Source organism: Athalia rosae, chromosome 5 (assembly GCF_917208135.1).
Source record: "Athalia rosae chromosome 5, iyAthRosa1.1, whole genome shotgun sequence".
NCBI lineage: Eukaryota > Metazoa > Arthropoda > Insecta > Hymenoptera > Athaliidae > Athalia > Athalia rosae.
In genome coordinates this window covers 12,919,790-12,937,145 of record NC_064030.1, presented here as the reverse complement: position 1 = coordinate 12,937,145, position 17,356 = coordinate 12,919,790, and the positions used below count along the sequence as shown (strand labels likewise).

Here is a 17,356-nt window from a genome sequence, read left to right as displayed (position 1 = left end):
CCCCGCCATGAATCGAATGATGTTTCTTCGATCGATGTATTTCTGTCGAATCTACGCCAGTGTGTTCATAGAACGCATCGATTATTCTTTTATGAAGAAAATACAAGTATATTTGCTCCACATTAAGCGTTTGTTATTTTCACGTTGATTACGGTCGAACTTTCTTGCGAGAAACTACGAGTGAAAATAATCTGAAAAAAAAGTTGTTTCATTCATTAATTATTCCCACGGACTTTGGCAAACACTCGTTAACCCGAGACAGCCTTTTAAAAATGGCAACTTTGCCGGATAATTCGCAGACCCTATATTAACGCCCTTTTTCGTTTCTCCTCTGCACCTGGTTTTCGTCCGTCGCATTATTTCACTTTTTTCCCCTCCCGCGGCAGTATATTTGTCGGAATTCCCGGCGAATACCTGCGCTTATATATCCCCGTCATTCTCCACCGCGATGTAGATTTCTGGAAGACATTCCGCAGACGTTTGCGTCTACCTCGCTAATTTCACTCGGCGAAATATTTCAAGCCTGCGTAATTTTACTCGGCTATTAGGGATTCCCGAAATTATACTACAGTAATCCCTGGAGTGAGGAGGATATTAATTCGACGTGATGACCTTGGCCTGAATATCTCGCTGTCGCGCGAATCCCGGTGGGTACGCCGTTCTTTCATACCTGCATTGTACCGCGTGCGTGTACAGCGGGATGGACCTTGTTGAGAGTTTTTTTGAATTTCTGTGCTCCAGAGGTTCGAGTGTTTCGAAACGAATAAAAGAAAATCCACCCCAAGTTTGAGGTCTCTATCTTAATGTTAACCCTTGCCGCTTGATTTTCTAGTTTTTTTCATTTTTTATTGTACGGCCAAAAGAATTATTCAAGATATTAGAAAATTTGTAGACCTTGTCTTCATAATGGTAGCTACTCCTCAGAATTTTCACAGATATTTGGGTATCATAATACTGAAGTTACATTTGGATATTTTTTTTTTTTTCCAATTGTTTATCACGGCTGAAATAATTCTGAGAAAAATTTGTAACTTGACAAAATTCTTCGTATATTAGTAATTATCCTTCAGAATTTTTACAGAATTAGAGGTTTAGTAATTTTTAAGTTGCGAATTAAATGAAAAATATATATTCTGTTTATTTACATATTCGTTTTCATTATTAATCGATCTATAAAAATATAAATGATTTTCTTTCATTCAATTTATTGTTTGTAATTTGAATGACATGATAAGAGGAATAATTAATTATTAACAAAAATGAAAAAAAACGATGAAAATTGCCGGGAGGAAGTCTGCCGAGTTTCAACTTTTTCGAATAATTATGTCAGCCGTAATAAAAAAAATTAAAATAACAATGTTAATGCGGGGACTCCTGTAGTATCATAATATCTAAAAATCTAGAAACATTCTAAGGGACAGTTACTTTCAAAAAAACAGTGTCTGTAGATTTTCAAATGTCTTGAATAATTCTTTTGGACGTTATAAAATATGAAGAATTAAAAAAGTAAACGGCACCAATTGAAATCAAGATAGTAACCTGAAACTTGGGGTGGATATTTTTAATCACTCAAAACCATTTGAACGTATAGGAGCGCAGGAAATTTAAAGGTACCTTAGTGTACAGTCAGAAAATTTGTGCATCAAGATTTTTAGGTTATAAATTTAACCCCACTTGTGTCCAAACAATTGAAATAGTTCATTATTTTGTCTGTATGTGAGTGACGTTAAACTAGTAAAACTTTCAGTGGCCTCACCGCGACCATTTTGTAAAGAGAAAAAGTTTAAACAAATTCGGTGAAGTCATCGAAATACGTTTACAATGTACTTTCATTCGCTAATTGTAAGAATGAAGTCTTCCAATGCAAGGAGGCCGCTGGGGAATTTCACGGACCAGAAGATTACGGAGCACCAGCGCTAGTGAAACGACGACGAAGACGACAGATAATGTGGTTTGACACACTAGGATCTCCCCATCTATTTTACCACCACGCGATCAGGACGACAAGATGGCGGCAGTCTCACCTGTTAAAATAGAGTGAGGTACGTTTGGACAGAAATCGTTTGGACAGAATTCGTTTCTACAGAGAAAATTTGCCCATGGTTCGTTTGGACAGAGGAAATTTCGACTTAGGTTCGTTTGGACAGAAACTCATTTCTACAGCGAAAATGGATTCTGTCCAAACGAACCGACTTAGGTTCGTTTGGACAGAATGTGATTTCTGCAGCGAAAACGGATTCTGTCCAAACGAACCGACTCAGGTACGTTTGGACAGAAACTCATTTCCACAGCGAAAACGGATTCTGTCCAAACGAACCGACTCAGGTACGTTTGGACAGAATATGATTTCTGCAGCGAAAACGGATTCTGTCCAAACGAACCGCCTCAGGTTCGTTTGGACATAAGTACATGAATACACTTCACTTGCAGGGTTGCCAAATTTTTTAGCGCTTTATTTCAATACATCATTATCAGAAATTGTATTATTTTTGAACATGACAACTCTCAATTCCTATAGTTCAGAGTTGAACAATTACTTTATGAAAACAAAAAACCGATTTGGTCAAGACCCTACTTTGCATACCTACTATCGAGTGTAGTCTTGAATTCGCAGATAATTCCGGTACCTTCTCAATGAACCACCGATAATAATTCAATCAGCGATTTCGGCGAATGAACAGAGATGACGAGGACAACTAATAAGCAGGTGAGTGTTAGCGAGAAGCGTCGTTCATCTAATTTTACTAGCGCATAATTTTTATCACAGATACTTTATTAGTTTATCAATTCAGGAAATTTCAATCGATCAGTGCTCGGTTGAAATTATACTATAAGGTCAGCCCCTAGGTAGTGTTCGTGCGTGGGTAGGATGGATACCCGTCGCCTATATTTCAGTCCACGACAACCTGCTCCAAGAACAATTCGATTGGCGCAGCGGGATCCCTATATAACAAAATCGAATGAAATCAGCGAAACACACCGGGGAAACCTTCATTGTAAATCAGTTCCTTACAGGGATTTGCATTTTGCTGTTTTACTTGCTTCCGATTGATAAAATAGAATTTTGTGGAGTAATTCAAACATACGTGCGAACGGCGGACCCGTCTCTCCCGGAGTGATTCGGCCAGGAAAAGTGAATGATGTATATTGATAATTCATCTGTTTAAATTTATGTTTAATATGTTTTTGTTAAAAACAACAACAACGTCAACAACAATAATAATAATAATGATAATAATAATAATAACAATGATGATGATGATGATGATGATGATGATGGTGATGATGATGATGGTGATGGTGATGGTGATGGTGATGATGATGATGATGATGATGATGATGATGATGATGATGATGATGATGATAATTCACTATAATCTAATCTGGTATACTCCCACGAAATCCTGCCTGCATAGTGGGCAACGCACCGTTATTCGGGGTGCACACGTTCCACAGCAGCACCTGTGGCCGCACGGTACGAATGCGTGCGTTGCGGGCTCCAGCAGGCAAACCGAGCAACGCCCCTCCGGCAAAGGTACTTCGCCATCCTCATCACGGTTGGCGTCTTGAAATCCAAAGATCAGACAGATATATGTATACGTTTTTTTCAGATGATCAACAGAGGACATGAATGGAATCAAGGAAGATACGATTATTCGGTGTATTCGGTCGATGAAGATCTCAATCGGATCGGACAACTTTTTCCGTTGACCGATGAATTCTGAAGACCGCTAGCTTACGGGTCTTTTGCATGCGAGCCAATTGTCGGTTGAATAGATCAATCTTGCTATGTCGGTACATAAAAATTAACAGTAATCGAAACTTGTGTCTCTCATTCGTGACACACTTGTGGCCAAATAATACAAATCGTTTTTGGATTCGTATTAGTGATTGATTTTCTCAATTTTTGTGTCACCCGGTCGATAATTGTAGGAAACTCCTACGCCCCATCCTCTCTTATTACGCAAAATATTTCTCCCATGTCTGGCTGTCGTTGGAATTCTACAGTCAACGATTTTTATGATTAGACTAAACTCGTACCATTATCGCGGATCTCTACAGGTCCCTCCAGCTGTCTCGCAGGCCTCCTCCCGCGTGCGTTTCCGCGACCCCTGCCTCGGCCGCGGTTAGCCGGTCGAGGTTGCTCCTCTTGGTTGTCTGCAATTAATTTCAGTAAGAGTCAGACTGTGTCAGAGATGGACCTTCGTTCTTTTGACGAGCCTTAAACTTTGGAAATACGTCTGATAATGATGAAAAAGCAAATCAATGTATTTGATGGATCCTGATTCATTATCATCATCGAACCTGTCCACATTACTTTTATGAGTATGAGCCTGAAAATGATCTTGCGAGTTCTTTGCTATGGCGACAGAGCCCCCCCCCCCCCACCGGACCCGTGCCGTCGACTTCGAAAAGACTCCCACTGAATTTCAAAATGTAAAAATTGCCAGATCTGATTGAAAACTGAGGAGACAAAAATTAATATTATCCCAACTTCATAAACTATTTACATTAGTTGTTTTTGTCTTCCGACCTTCACAGTATTTCTAGAGACGAATGTAGTACATTTAGAGACGAATGAACGAATTCCCTTCGACTTTCATTCTTTCACCACCGTTGTTAGCTGAGTTTGCATAAGCTCTGCAAATCAGATCATTTCTTTTTAACGTACGAGGCCCTTCTATCGCGACAGAGGGGAATCGCAAGGACCATTACCAGGCCCATGCAAAACAAAAGCAGTGCTGGTTATCTCTAATAGCAATGAGCGTTGTGAGAGAAAATTCCCTAATTGGAATTCTTCCCAGTAAAACAAAAGTGTTCAAATCTAAAAAATTTTGCGAAAAGTTGTCTCTGCACTACAACGATGAGACCTCGTCGTCCCTTGATTGTAATTTATAGAATCACACTGATCGCTGCTCACCGTCATCGATCCCAATCCGGGGTTCTTCAGGGCGGCGTAGTGCAGCAGCAGCCCTGCCACGAGCACGTCGCAAACCACGGGGATTGTTGCCCCTTATCGCCCTTATACCACGACGATTGTCGTTTTCTTGAGCTGAAAACAATTGGGTCAACGGTCAACGATAGTCGAAGAAATCAATGAAAGTCTAAAAAATTTCATAGAGTAAGTACCTATATTTTGATCACCGATGACTGGTTCCCCCGCAGCCATCAATCCGGGTGGAACCAGTTCATCCTCGTCCTCGGCACCCCCTACGAATACGAAATGTGTCATCGAACGATAGTTAGAATAACAGATAAACATTCGTTACTCACCTTCATCATGGTCCGGACCTTCGACTCGCATCAAACCCGCCCTCGTCGCGCAGCGCTCTAGAAACTCACGCAGCGTAAATCTGCAGAAGATACAAAAGCTCATAAGTTATATGTGATTTTCTGTCATATCCGTCAGTTTTCAATACTCGATAATCATCATTTTTTGTGATTCTTTTCATTTCTCTAATTCTCGGTCAAGTATCAGATTACATTACCTATCGACACTCAGGCTGTGCTGAGCATTGCGGATTACGGTGTCCCGTGCCATATTACGCCTGGTGCGCGCCCGTCTATCCAAATCACCGTTCTCCAAACGGTCCAGACCAATTTCCTGATCGACGATCATAGCGGTCAGATGCTCTAGCAGAAGTGACAAAAATCAAAGCATATTGCACTCAGAATTGAAATTATCAAAAGCGCGTGTCCGCTATTCATGCGGGGAGAACAAACCCGTCGAGCCATAAACCCCGTTGGAATTGAAACTAGTTTCGAATCCGAGCTACAGACTTCGACGGGTTCGAGGATGTGATATCGGAGCGAATTCACACCATGTAGGCGCTCAGATAATATATTTTTCGTGAGATCATCAGCTATGAATTTCCAAATATTCGGATGAAGCCCCCCGAGCTTTCGTCTCGCTTCGTTGTGGAAAGATTCCACCAAGTTGTTTGTACGGATGGGGCATCCATGTACGCTGACAATGTCAGCAAGGGGTCCCCATTGTCGGCGAATATAGCTTAGAAATTGCAGCACGTTTGGATGTTCGATGGCATCGTGATCCGCCAATCTGGCCAACAAATTCAAGCCCTCTTCAAAGCGCTCTGACGGAACCAACGGCAGCGCCATTGCCATCCCGAGGATCCTGGTGGGTGCGGCATTGAGGCCCAGGTATCTCCATCGCCGTAAGAGAGCCTTATCGCGACAAAAATGGTAAGTAAATGAAAGATTCCATATGAGAGAGTACGATATGGTGTCATAAATAATCCCCCCAAAAGGCACCGACGGTGCAAAGAAGTTCGCCAAGTACATTAAATGTTAAACAATAACTACTGTCCAATTGTCTTGAATGAAGAGATGAAGAAAACCTGATCGATAATAGGAAATAGAGCATCTAAATCAATTAATGTGCCAAATACATGTAACTTTGATTCATGAATATGGAAGCACTAGAGAAGATTCGAATAAAATAACATAAAATTCGAATTAAGTCAATGAAAGTCAAATCAAAGAATCAAAAAATAATAATTCAAATTCACTTGTTTTGCTTTGATTCCATAAAACTGACGACGATTTTGTAACGAAAATTACAACCGACTCATCGAAAAATTGATAAATTTTATCGAACCGCTCATTGATTCCTCAGCCAATTGCTATGACAATCGTCCGGGAACACACTGTTTTTATCTAAATAATTCAAACGTATTCCACGTGCTTCACCTGTTTAAAATGAAACCAGCACCCATGTAGGCTGGCCCCGGGAAACACTTCGCGCAGAGCGCTCATAGCCGCGCGTTCATAATCGCCCATGGCGAAACGTAGGTTTTGTTCTATTTCGGGTGCAAGTTCTAATATTTTGCGAAAAATAGCTGTATATAGTGCCCTCGTCTTCGCACTACACAATACGAATACAGCCGCTAGTCCCTGTAAAATGAATTGTATGATTTATAACGTGTTGAACCTTAGACCGGAAGCTTGGATGATTTTTCATTGTCACGTTTGATCGTAAGATCATGATAGAAAATGAACATTTATATAAATTTTCGTATACATACGTATATTGTATGCGTTTGTTAATTCATTATTCAATATCAGAGAATACGTTTCATTGCGAATAAAAGAAATACATACAGTATCCATCACGCGCATATGGATCGTGTATAGTTGGGCGATTGGCGGGCTATTGGGGACAACCTGTAAAATTTATGACGATTAAATTTTATTTGCGATAACGATTCTTCCCAAACCGTGTGACTTATATCATTACGGTAAATTCTAGAGTTTAGGGAAATTTCGAACGAGGTTTCATAATCTCCGAACGACTTTACCTTGAACGTTCCGTCCACATAAATTTCCGCCGAATTTCCCAATCGTCGCAGCATCCTCTCGCTCGCGAACATCACCGCCACGGATCCATCAGTTCCTTCGACGACTCCTCGATAAGATCGTTCAATTGGCGCGTAATCGTACAAGACCGCGCCAAGGTCCCGTAAAGTCGCAGGTGTCGCCGGCCTCAATTTTGTGCGAACACGTTGTATCGTCTGATGTGCCGAGAACTGTTGACAAGCCGCAGGACCTTCCGTGCTAGTGTTCCGCGTGCACACGCGCAACAAAAATTTTTCTTACCTGAAAATTATGAGCTTGTTAATGGCAAAATGTTTCCTACAAAAGTTGTTCGTTTTGATCCGATAAATTATATGGTGTGAAAAAAAATCAGGTTTCCTTTTGAAAAATACATGTTGGCCGTCCTACGTTGCCATTTTTTATCCTGGACCGGAATACGTTATTTTTATGAACGTTCCCCGTTGAACTTCGAAAGTTTCTGAACACTCGAAATTCGATCGGAGTCGTATTTCCCGAGATAAATCAGGTGTGAGAATAAAATGGGACAACGGTATAAGTGATCGACGAGGTATTGCACAAAACTGGTGTCCGGAAGTCTACCGATTTAATGAAAAAATCTAAGAGAAAAAAATTCCCTAACCCAGCGGAAAGTCAGGTTACTGTTCAGCGGTAGGTACGAAAGGCAATTAGTCTTTTACTTGGAAATATATAATGCGGGTACGAAGCCGAGTACTTTGGTCGATAAGGTTCCGGGGATAGCTGTTACGGAGGAACAGAAGCCGGGCCATTAAAATTTGCAATATCATACTTACCTGGTCCTCCACTTACTGACAGACTCGCGAGCTACGGAAGTGACATCGTGTGAAGTCTGACGGAAGTAAAGGTTTCATGGAACCATCTAAAAGGGTGATATAATTCATATTACGTTCAATATATCTACGATATTACACTGCAAAACGTCATTATAAGGATCGACTCGACTTCAAAGCCAGTTTTCTTGAACCGAACCCCTTCAATTTCCCAGCCAAGATTATATTCGATGATTAGATTCATTTTTCAAGTTTCTCTACTTTATCCTACGTTTGACCTGCCTTTGGCGGAAAAATAGAGTAACTTTGCATAAGTATGGGCCATTCCACGTCAACCGGATCAGTCACCTCTCAGATATTTTTTTAATTTGGCATGTCGATTGTCCATGGAGAGTTAGATTTTTGTGCCGAAGGATTTTTGAATTAGTGCAAATTTCGATTTATTATGAACAATCGAAAAATTGAGAGGCGGTTTCCTTAAAAAATCATAACTTCGTCAAAAATGATGTTAGATTCAATTTTTTTTTTTAAATTTACGCGGATGTGGCTATAGATTTATGAAAAAAATAAATGGTGCCGAAAAAGTTTATTTATCATTTGTTTATTTGACAATGAATTTTTAAATGATTTTTAAAACACTGATGGACAGCACCGAAAAATTTAAAAAAAATTCTGACATATACTTTGAACTATACTACAGCCTGTGAATTAATTTCAGAGATGCGTTCGGCTTTGTTTTCGAGTAAAAAATCATCGAAGTTGGCGGCGCGCATGAATTCGAGCTCGTCGACGCCTATGCGCGTGATGACGCGCGTCGAGCGACAGCGACCCTATCTACTCTCTACGGACGCTACTTGGTGTACGCTCGACCGCGGTATTCGCGAGTCATTTTCGCGATGATAGACACCGTTGAAAAATCTGAAAAAAATTCCATAGCTTTCCCATAACACGGCAAAGCCATAGAGTAAGTTCCAGAGATGTGTTATTTCTCGTTTTCGAGATATTATTGTGTCTTAATATGTCCAAGTAGCGAGCGCGGAGTCCCAATGCGTCCCTATATCTCGAAAACGAGAAATAACACATCTCTGGAACTCACTCTATGGCATTGCCGGGTTATGGGGAAGCTATGGAATTTTTTCCAGATTTTTAAACGGTGTCTATCATCGCGAAAATGACTCGCGAATACCGCGGTCGAGCGTACACCAAGTAGCGTCCGTAGAGAGTAGATAGGGTCTCTGTCGCTCGACGCGCGTCATCACGCGCATAGGCGTCGACGAGCTCGAATTCATGCGCGCCGCCAACTTCGATGATTTTTTACTCGAAAACAAAGCCGAACGCATCTCTGAAATTAATTCACAGGCTGTAGTATAGTTCAAAGTATACGTCAGAATTTTTTTTAAATTTTTCGGTGCTATCCATCAGTGTTTTAAAAATCATTTAAAAATTCATTGTCAAATAAACAAATGATAAATAAACTTTTTCGGCACCATTTATTTTTTTCATAAATCTATAGCCACATCCGCGTAAATTTAAAAAAAAAATTGAATCTAACATCATTTTTGACGAAGTTATAATTTTTTAAAGAAACCGCCTCTCAATTTTTCGATTGTTCATAATAAATCGAAATTTGCACTAATTCAAAAATCCTTTGGCACAAAAATCTAACTCCCCATGGACAATCGACATGCCAAATTAAAAAAATATCTGAGAGGTGACTGATCCGGTTCACGTGGAATGGCCCGTATACGTGCATTTTGAAATTGATCGAGCGCATTGCACATAGGACGTACCTTAATTTATCAAAGAAGGGACTAATTTTCGCAATTTCTTTATTGAGCTAAGAGAATTTGAAGGTTATCCCAAGGTCTTTGAATTTCCAACGCGGTACACACGACTTCCGGTTATTTTCGAGCACATCGATGCTGCGGAAAAATACAATTATCATTCTGAACATTTTGAAATCCGTTCAAAATCGTGAGTTGGAGGTTCAAGATGCACTTGTACCGCGAAAATAAGCGGGACAATCCATGGTGATTAGAATGAGATGAGACATGATATGTATGTACATTTATTCATTTTCAAACAAATGAAAAATGTCCGTCCACTTTTTTTTAGAAGCACAAAATGTTCGGTCTTGGCTATAGTATTTTTAAGAATTTTTCACAATGAATCGATTACTACGCTGTTTTTAGTTGACGAAAATTCTTAACTCAAAAACGGCTGAACAAAAGAATTTGAAAAAAATCGGAGACGAGTTTTGAATCAAGAGCTATCGTATGAAAAATCGCCGAAAAAAATCGATGAGGGTAACTGTATTAGATTATTTTCATTAACTTGGAATTCCCCATATACATATATGTTTGAATAAATCTGATTCGATCCAACAAATATGGAATTACGTATTTGAAAAATCCCGCATGGAATAATTTTGGAGTTTCTTCGAAATCACGAAGGCAGCAGAACAGCTTCAAATATTGAAATACCGAAGACAATACTAATTGATTAAGTGAATTGAAAAATGAAATTCCACATTCTTATGGGTAGACACAGAATACATGGGGCGTAACATCGGAAAAACTCGAGAGGGGAGCTAGTAATTTCCTGAAGGATGAAAAATTCCAATTTCACCGCAGGGAGAAGTTTGACGGAAGTATGCCGGAGATCGGCTTACGTAGCTTTGCCTACATAGGTATACAATTTTTGTATAGTTTCGATTATTTACGATGCGAAATTCAGCTGGAGTGAGCCCCGGCGTATGTATCGAGCTTTCATCGTTCACCGGAGACAGATCTGGGCCGATGGTAGCAGCCGGAGGGAAGAAATCGGGTTGTTTTCTTGCATGCGAAGGGTGCAAACAGCGGCGGCCGCAGGCGCAGTTTTTCTTCGGGGATCAGCTTACATCCACATGCATGCATGTACACCCGGTGAGGTTGATTCTGACTCGTCTGAAAACGACGGCCGAATCGGACAAATCATCAGCAATGCAGCTTCATTCAGCGAGGTTAATCGGAACGAAAGCATCATTAGAAAGTAATTTGTATTTCATGAAGGGTCAATAACGATCGTTAACTAACTCCGTTCTTAGGTGTGGCAGAAATGAGACCGGTTCAAAAAAATCGACAATTTTTTTTTTCAATTTTACCTCTGAAATACTTTCTGGGGGATTAGAAAAGATGCCTGTTGAAAACAGGGCTCTTAATATTAATATTGAGTGTCCACTTATCGCGGATTTCTATTTCCCACGTCAACATCATAGGAATTTTTTTTTTTCTCTAAGAATTTTGTAACTCATACACCAATAACTGAATCTAAAGGACGCGTACATACTTTTTTAGGAAATTGGACGATCTACAAAAAATGTCTTTTAACATTTTTTAAATAAGTTGATACTTCCAAAATTATTTGACCTGAAACTTTAATTTAGGGCAAATTCCACTATATTTTTTAAATTTCTGGCAGTATATGAAAACTTAGTACTGCTCGTCACCAATTTTTCTTTTCTACATCTTTGGTTTTTGATTTTTGATTTTTTTTTTTTATTTTAGCTTCTCTTTTTCAATCCGAAATCTTTTCAACGTGACAGTTTGAAAATTTTGAAAAACATTCCGTGCTCCTGATGCAATATTGCCCACTTTTCATAGAAAGAGGTCATTTTCAAAAACCTGCACATAATGAACAGAATCCTACTCTCGAGTCCCAACAGGAATGAAAAATATGGTCAGTTTTTTTTAACGGTAGTTTGTTTTGGCGAACATGAAACACTACTTTTTCTCAAAATCGTGACATTACGAACTGTACCGAGATTGTATTCAACCGAACAAGAATAATTCTCCCTACAGGAGATGTTGTACTCCAGATTTATATATGCGAGTGCGAACAGACTATCGTAATATCAATATGCACTGAAATCATCCCAGTGATGAAACCAGCTTATCCGCGTCCTAGCGTGTTATATTTGTTCGCGTCACCGCCTAGTCTGTGAGAATGAATTTGAAGATCGGATCTATAGAACGCTCATGCGATTTCGATGAACTATTTGTTTTACCACGAAACGCAGATGGCGCTCTCATTTTGCGACTTATCACCTTACGACTCTGACTTTCCGCGACTTGTCCGATCGAGTTCAATATATTATCTATGGTAGCGAATCCTGTTGGCCCGCTGCAGCTCTTGGCGTATACGTGGAAGAGATCCGTGGGCGCGTCCGGGTGTGGGGTAAAAATATACGAATACGAATCCACCGGGATTTGCAGTCCAGCAAGTTCGCCAAAGCTTCTGCACCATATACAGGTTTTTCGCACGACTTGGCTATTCCTCATCTTGGATGAATCGCTCCCAACGGGGTTTCCCCGATATCACTTATAACTCCGGCCGATAGAAAAGGATTTTCGATGGCCCCGGATCGTGGAGCGAAGAACAATGTATTTATCTGGATAATCTGAAAACGAAAAACCCGCAGGCGAACCCACGGGAGTGATCGAAGCTCTGGAGGAACGACGTAATATAGGTACATGCCGGGTGTCGCGAGAATTTCAAACGTTATTACACGCCATATTTTTCGGGCGATCAGAAATCAGGACTTTCGCTCCGATTGATAAAATTTTTTAATCTAAGGAATCATACCAATTTCGAGCACCTGTTACTGTGTCTTCTTTTCGCTCATTTCAGATCACCCGAATTCTTAAAAAAAACTAACATCGATTCGAATTGTGACAGGTATAAAACGGAACGTCGGCGCACCCTTCGGAAAACTGATGACTGACGATTTAATTGCGAATGAATAAGATCCGATATATGCAGCTATCGGTAAGCCGTCGACATAAATTTTCTATTTAATTATGTATTCACATGTCCGATGATTGATGATTGTCCGATGATGATGTTGATTGAAAACGATGTGTTGTTTACACAAGGAGATCTGCGTGGCGGCGAAGCGAACAATCAATGTCCAGAGTTATCGAAAAAACGTCCTTGAAATACTCGAAATCTGCTGAGTAGAGGTCAAGAGAAGAGATAACGAGTGAAAGGCCGACGAATACTTCACGACGATAACGGGAGTTAACGGCAAACGAAAACTGAAGATGTTCCAAACTAGGTGTAGATTGAACACGTGGTAAAAGTTTGAGGTTCCAAAATTAATAAACTAAAGGAGGATGTCGAGTCGCCGGGAACATATTATGCCTATAAAAAACTATGTAATTTTCAAATTTGCTGAAACGACATATGCAGGATCCGCAAGAATTATGATACTACTTTTCCAGACTGATCGTGATCTGGGAATTTTTTACTGTCTGAAAAATTTTCAGTCGTCCAGGGAACGCTGAATCATAAAGTACTGCGGATCCTTATTCTTTGGTTTCTGTTGACTTTGTGATTTGTGTGGAGAGTTTGTTTGGTCTTTAAGAATTTGACGCGCTGGACGATAAGATTTTTTGAGACAGTCAACTATTTTGACCTTCCTTTCTCGTACAGTACAGACTAATTTCGCAGCTACGAATTTCCACAGACTTATACTGTGAAGACAATTTGAGGCTGACAATTGGTGATTGACAGAAAAATTTGGGTAGAAAGTGTTCCAACCACGTTCACGGAAAAATAGTCCAAGTTCATTCGAGCTTCTGCTAATTTCTGGGCTCAAGATTAAGCCAAGCACCACCTTCGATGTAGGCAACGAAACTTGCTCTGCTCAGTCGTATCGGGTCGATGGTTTTGCTGCACGCGGTGATATTGAAATTGGCGAGTAGTTCGAATATGGCAAGTTTAGTTTCCATTAGTGCGAATCTATTCCCGATACACGCTCTCGGTCCGATGCCGAACGGTATGAAGGTCGCGGGATCGAAATTCGATTTTCGTTTCTCCCCGAATCTGTCCGGATCGAATTTCTCCGGGTCTTCCCAGTACTTGGGATCCCTTTGGATGGCGTCGATCGGCAGCCAAAGGATCATTCCAGGTTCGACCAGGAACGGTTTCAGTCCCGGCTGAGCGGGCGGCAGTTCAAAGGGCTGCGAACAGAGTCTGTCGACCATCGGGGCCGGTGCGTGAAGTCTCAAGGTCTCATTGACGACATTGTCGAGGTACGACATGGCGTGAAGAGCTTCGTAGGTCACGTCACCCCCACATTTCTCCAAAACCTCGTCGACCTCTGCCTGGAGTTTTTCGTGGACTTCCGGATTGACGGCGACTTCATGGACTGCGAAGCACATCAGAAGGGAAGTGGTGTCGAACCCACCGAAATAAAATATGAACGCGTGGGCGGTCATGTCGTCGTTGGTGAGCTTCACCGTTTTACTTCCATCTCTCGCCTGCATCATCAACTGGAGCATATCGGGACGGACGATCCCCTTGGCGTCCCTGACCGCGATCGTCGTCTTCACGATGTCTTTGTAAAATTTGACAGTCTTGTCACTCCACAGTCTGACGTTCATGAGTCTGGAGAGCGTGGGGAATATCCGTAGGAGAAAAAACTTCACCGATCTCGCGCCACTAAAGTTTGTGGCCTCTTGGCCAGTGGTGAAGAAGTCGTTGTTTTTGTCCTTCAGCGAATCGACGCTTAGTCCAAAGGCCGATGTCATGATCACGTCGTTCGTGTGCCTCGTCAAAACATCCCGCATCGCGAACTCGGTCGATTCCGAACTTCTGGCCTTCAAATTATCGATCAAATTCGACGTACTCTCCTTTATGAGCTTGAAAAGGGTTTTCATCTTGCTCGAAGTGAAACTGGGACTGAGGAGAGTCCGCATGTCCTTCCACTGTTGTCCTTTCAACGCGAACAGATTCTTCGTGAATATTTCATCCGGAACTTCGTCGGCGAGCATTTTGTGGTCGGGAAAGTTGTCGAATGACTTCGAAGTGACGGTTTTAATTAGTTCGAGGTCTCTCATGATCACCACGGGGCTTCCGAAGTCGAAGAATCCGATATACTTCGCGTCCTGGTTGAAGTTATAGATTTCATGAATCCCTTCCCTGAATGACTTGTACCTGAATACTATTCGAGCCATGTTTCCGAAGAGAGGAAGTGGCGAAACGTGCGGAATTCCCCGATCTTTGAAATAATTCAAATTCCTACAAGTGTAGTGCCAGATGATCAGAACTCCGATCAACAGGGTCAAGAGAATCGTCCAGGTATCCGTCATCGTAGGACCGATCTATTTCGCGCAAGGATTTCAATGTCTCGTCTCTCCAAGCTCCGGCGGAGCACTAACGAAAATCTGGCAGACGTAAGATTATTCCCAGGTGGAATGAATTTTTTTTGTTGTTTGTTTTCCATCGTTTGATTAGCCGAGTCTTGTGCGACGTTAGCGTATGACAGGCCGTGATTATCGATCATCGCTCACAAGTTCAGTCGTACGTAGGCTGCTGTTGTTGTTATAATTAATATAGTTATGCGGTAGTTTATCATTTTCAATTTATCACGGACACTAAAAAAAAGATATCCGTCCACTCCCAAGCTGAAGCTACGGTTCGTAATTGCGCACGATTGCTTTGTACGCAATATTATTTCTCTTCTGTGCAGTTAAAGTGAATCCAGCGTGCGGCCGTTTGACCCTGACAGTTCCGTAATTCGTCGAAAATATCCGAAGTAGATTTCACAGCTATCTTCCATGACGCGACGAATCTAGACTCGCAGATAAAATCGGGAGCATGGCGTAGACGCACCTGATGCTGATATCGCTCGATCATCCGAGATAATTGAGTGCTTCGACTGATAATGGGATAATGGGCACTGTGGTAGCGCCGCGTTCGTGTGCTCCCTCACTTGATCACGGCCAAGTACACGAGCCTCATTCATAACTGAAGTAGTTAGACACTAGGCGATATGATTTGGGTTGGCGCAAAATATCCCTAGTGGACTTTACGTACGATGAATGCGGGTCGGGCGGGTCGAGCCAGACAACACGTTTTCAGCCCCAGGAAAAACTATAAATAATAGTCCTACAGTTCCGGGAGTCCAGACTTTTTTTTAGGAAATTTCTTCCTCTTTTTGAATCCTTTTGAAAATTTCAAAAATCTCAATCAGTTTTTGAGATATTTGCAAAAAACCAAATCCTCGTTCTTTTTTGGACTCAATTGTTTATAACTTTTGCAATGTTCGTAAGCGGACCTTGATTTTTTTCAAAAATCATCTACGTGTTGTTCCGAATCGGATGACACCTCGTTCATATTTTTTCGAGACTGCTAAAAAATGTTGACCCAAAAAGAAAACACCCGTCGACCAGGTCTGCTAAAAATTTCGATTAGTACCAACCTATTTCTCCTCGCGTTCTGTCTAACTACTTCAGTTATGAATGAGGTTCGTGTACATCGCGTGTCTAATGTTATACGGTCGTAGGCGACAATATGCGACTTTATACCTCGTGTAGAGGAAGAAGGGCGTACACTTTTTTTGTGTGAACATGCTCAATATGTGATAATATATTGAAAAATATTGAAAGTGAAAATTTGATTAGCGAATGATGGAATGTAAGTAATGGCAGTTACGCCCTTTCATCTCGGGCCTTATCTTGAAAAATTGCGTACTCTGATGGTGTGTTGGCACATACGATCTTACATCGTGATCTCGGAATTCTTTTTCTCAAAATTTCGTGACATCGATGTATTTTCGTGTTTTACGAGTTTTTGAAGCGTTTACAACTATGGAAAAAAAATGGCGCATACGACCTTATAACATTGAGCACACCATTTGCGGCGGTTCGAAGTCCCACTTTTGATTCGATATCTCTGTTCCACTAATTCGTGGCGTGCACTCTGAATTCTCGCGCTGCCTTTGTTCCTCTCGCAGCATTTATTCTTACAATCCATCCCTTCCGCACTTGGAGGTCTCAGATCCTCGGATCACTGAGACTGTCTCTCTCATATGTACTACCAGTTCGTGGCGCTTCTTGTAAACAGTCTTTTGCCAGTCACGTGCTCTACATCTACAATTTAAATCGCTCGTTGTTACTCTGCAGGCCAAAGGGGGTTCTCGGTGTGGTCTGATTATTTAATATTTTCACTATGGGGGAGCTGCTCAATGTTCCTCAAACTTTGACGGGGCTTGGATCGGTTTGTCTCATTATTTCAACTTTCGATATGAGGAGAGCGCGGCGAAATTGTCATCTAAAGAGAGCACGTTTTGGATTCCAAGTAAAAAGCAGCTCGCTCAAGTTTGGAAGGAAAAATGAACGTTTCAAAATGCGCGCAAAAAGAGCACATTGTTACGGAGTGAAAGAAAG

General features: G+C 41.2%; 3 protein-coding genes across 8 annotated transcripts in view; all 3 read right to left on the bottom strand.

Moving 5' to 3' along the window:
* Nucleotides 1-3,158: 3,158 nt before the first annotated feature.
* Nucleotides 3,159-5,625, bottom strand: LOC125501168 (MND1-interacting protein 1-like). Its single transcript, XM_048656359.1, has 6 exons — nt 5,490-5,625; nt 5,275-5,354; nt 5,131-5,211; nt 4,922-5,053; nt 4,042-4,158; nt 3,159-3,565 (listed from the first exon to the last, which is right to left on the bottom strand). Exons 1-6 carry the CDS (start codon nt 5,618-5,620, stop codon nt 3,372-3,374), a joined length of 735 nt encoding a protein of 244 aa, XP_048512316.1. The 5' UTR covers nt 5,621-5,625; the 3' UTR covers nt 3,159-3,371.
* A 9-nt stretch (nt 5,626-5,634) lies between these two features.
* The window catches only part of LOC125501167, a 35,418-nt gene continuing 23,696 nt past the window's right edge, over nt 5,635-17,356 (bottom strand). For 2 of the 6 annotated variants that reach the window (XM_048656354.1, XM_048656356.1), the window contains 5 exons: nt 8,148-8,233; nt 7,320-7,617; nt 7,123-7,185; nt 6,712-6,915; nt 5,635-6,186 (listed from right to left, as the gene is read on the bottom strand). In XM_048656354.1, the coding sequence (XP_048512311.1) occupies nt 5,635-6,186; nt 6,712-6,915; nt 7,123-7,185; nt 7,320-7,391 (891 nt within the window). In that variant the 5' untranslated portion in view covers nt 7,392-7,617; nt 8,148-8,233. Of the gene's footprint in view, nt 6,187-6,711; nt 6,916-7,122; nt 7,186-7,319; nt 8,462-17,356 lie in introns of those variants that run through there. The other 4 variants (XM_048656357.1, XM_048656358.1, XM_048656353.1 and 1 more) reach the window with 3 other exon arrangements.
* Nucleotides 10,454-15,357, bottom strand: LOC105683002 (cytochrome P450 9e2-like). Its single transcript, XM_012395283.4, has one exon. The coding sequence runs from the start codon at nt 15,275-15,277 to the stop codon at nt 13,766-13,768; it is 1,512 nt and encodes a 503-aa protein (XP_012250706.2). The 5' UTR covers nt 15,278-15,357; the 3' UTR covers nt 10,454-13,765.

What these genes read in the sequence shown, in the direction of transcription:
- LOC125501168 (XM_048656359.1), bottom strand. Translation starts at nt 5,620, where the DNA reads ATGATCGTCGATCAGGAAATTGGTCTGGACCGTTTGGAGAACGGTGAT. An exon ending in CACAGCCTGAGTGTCGATAG is followed by an intron (nt 5,355 to 5,489) that starts GTAATGTAATCT and finishes TATCTTCTGCAG; the next exon opens with ATTTACGCTGCGTGAGTTTC. An exon ending in AGGTCCGGACCATGATGAAG is followed by an intron (nt 5,212 to 5,274) that starts GTGAGTAACGAA and finishes TCGTATTCGTAG; the next exon opens with GGGGTGCCGAGGACGAGGAT.
- LOC105683002 (XM_012395283.4), bottom strand. Translation starts at nt 15,277, where the DNA reads ATGACGGATACCTGGACGATTCTCTTGACCCTGTTGATCGGAGTTCTG.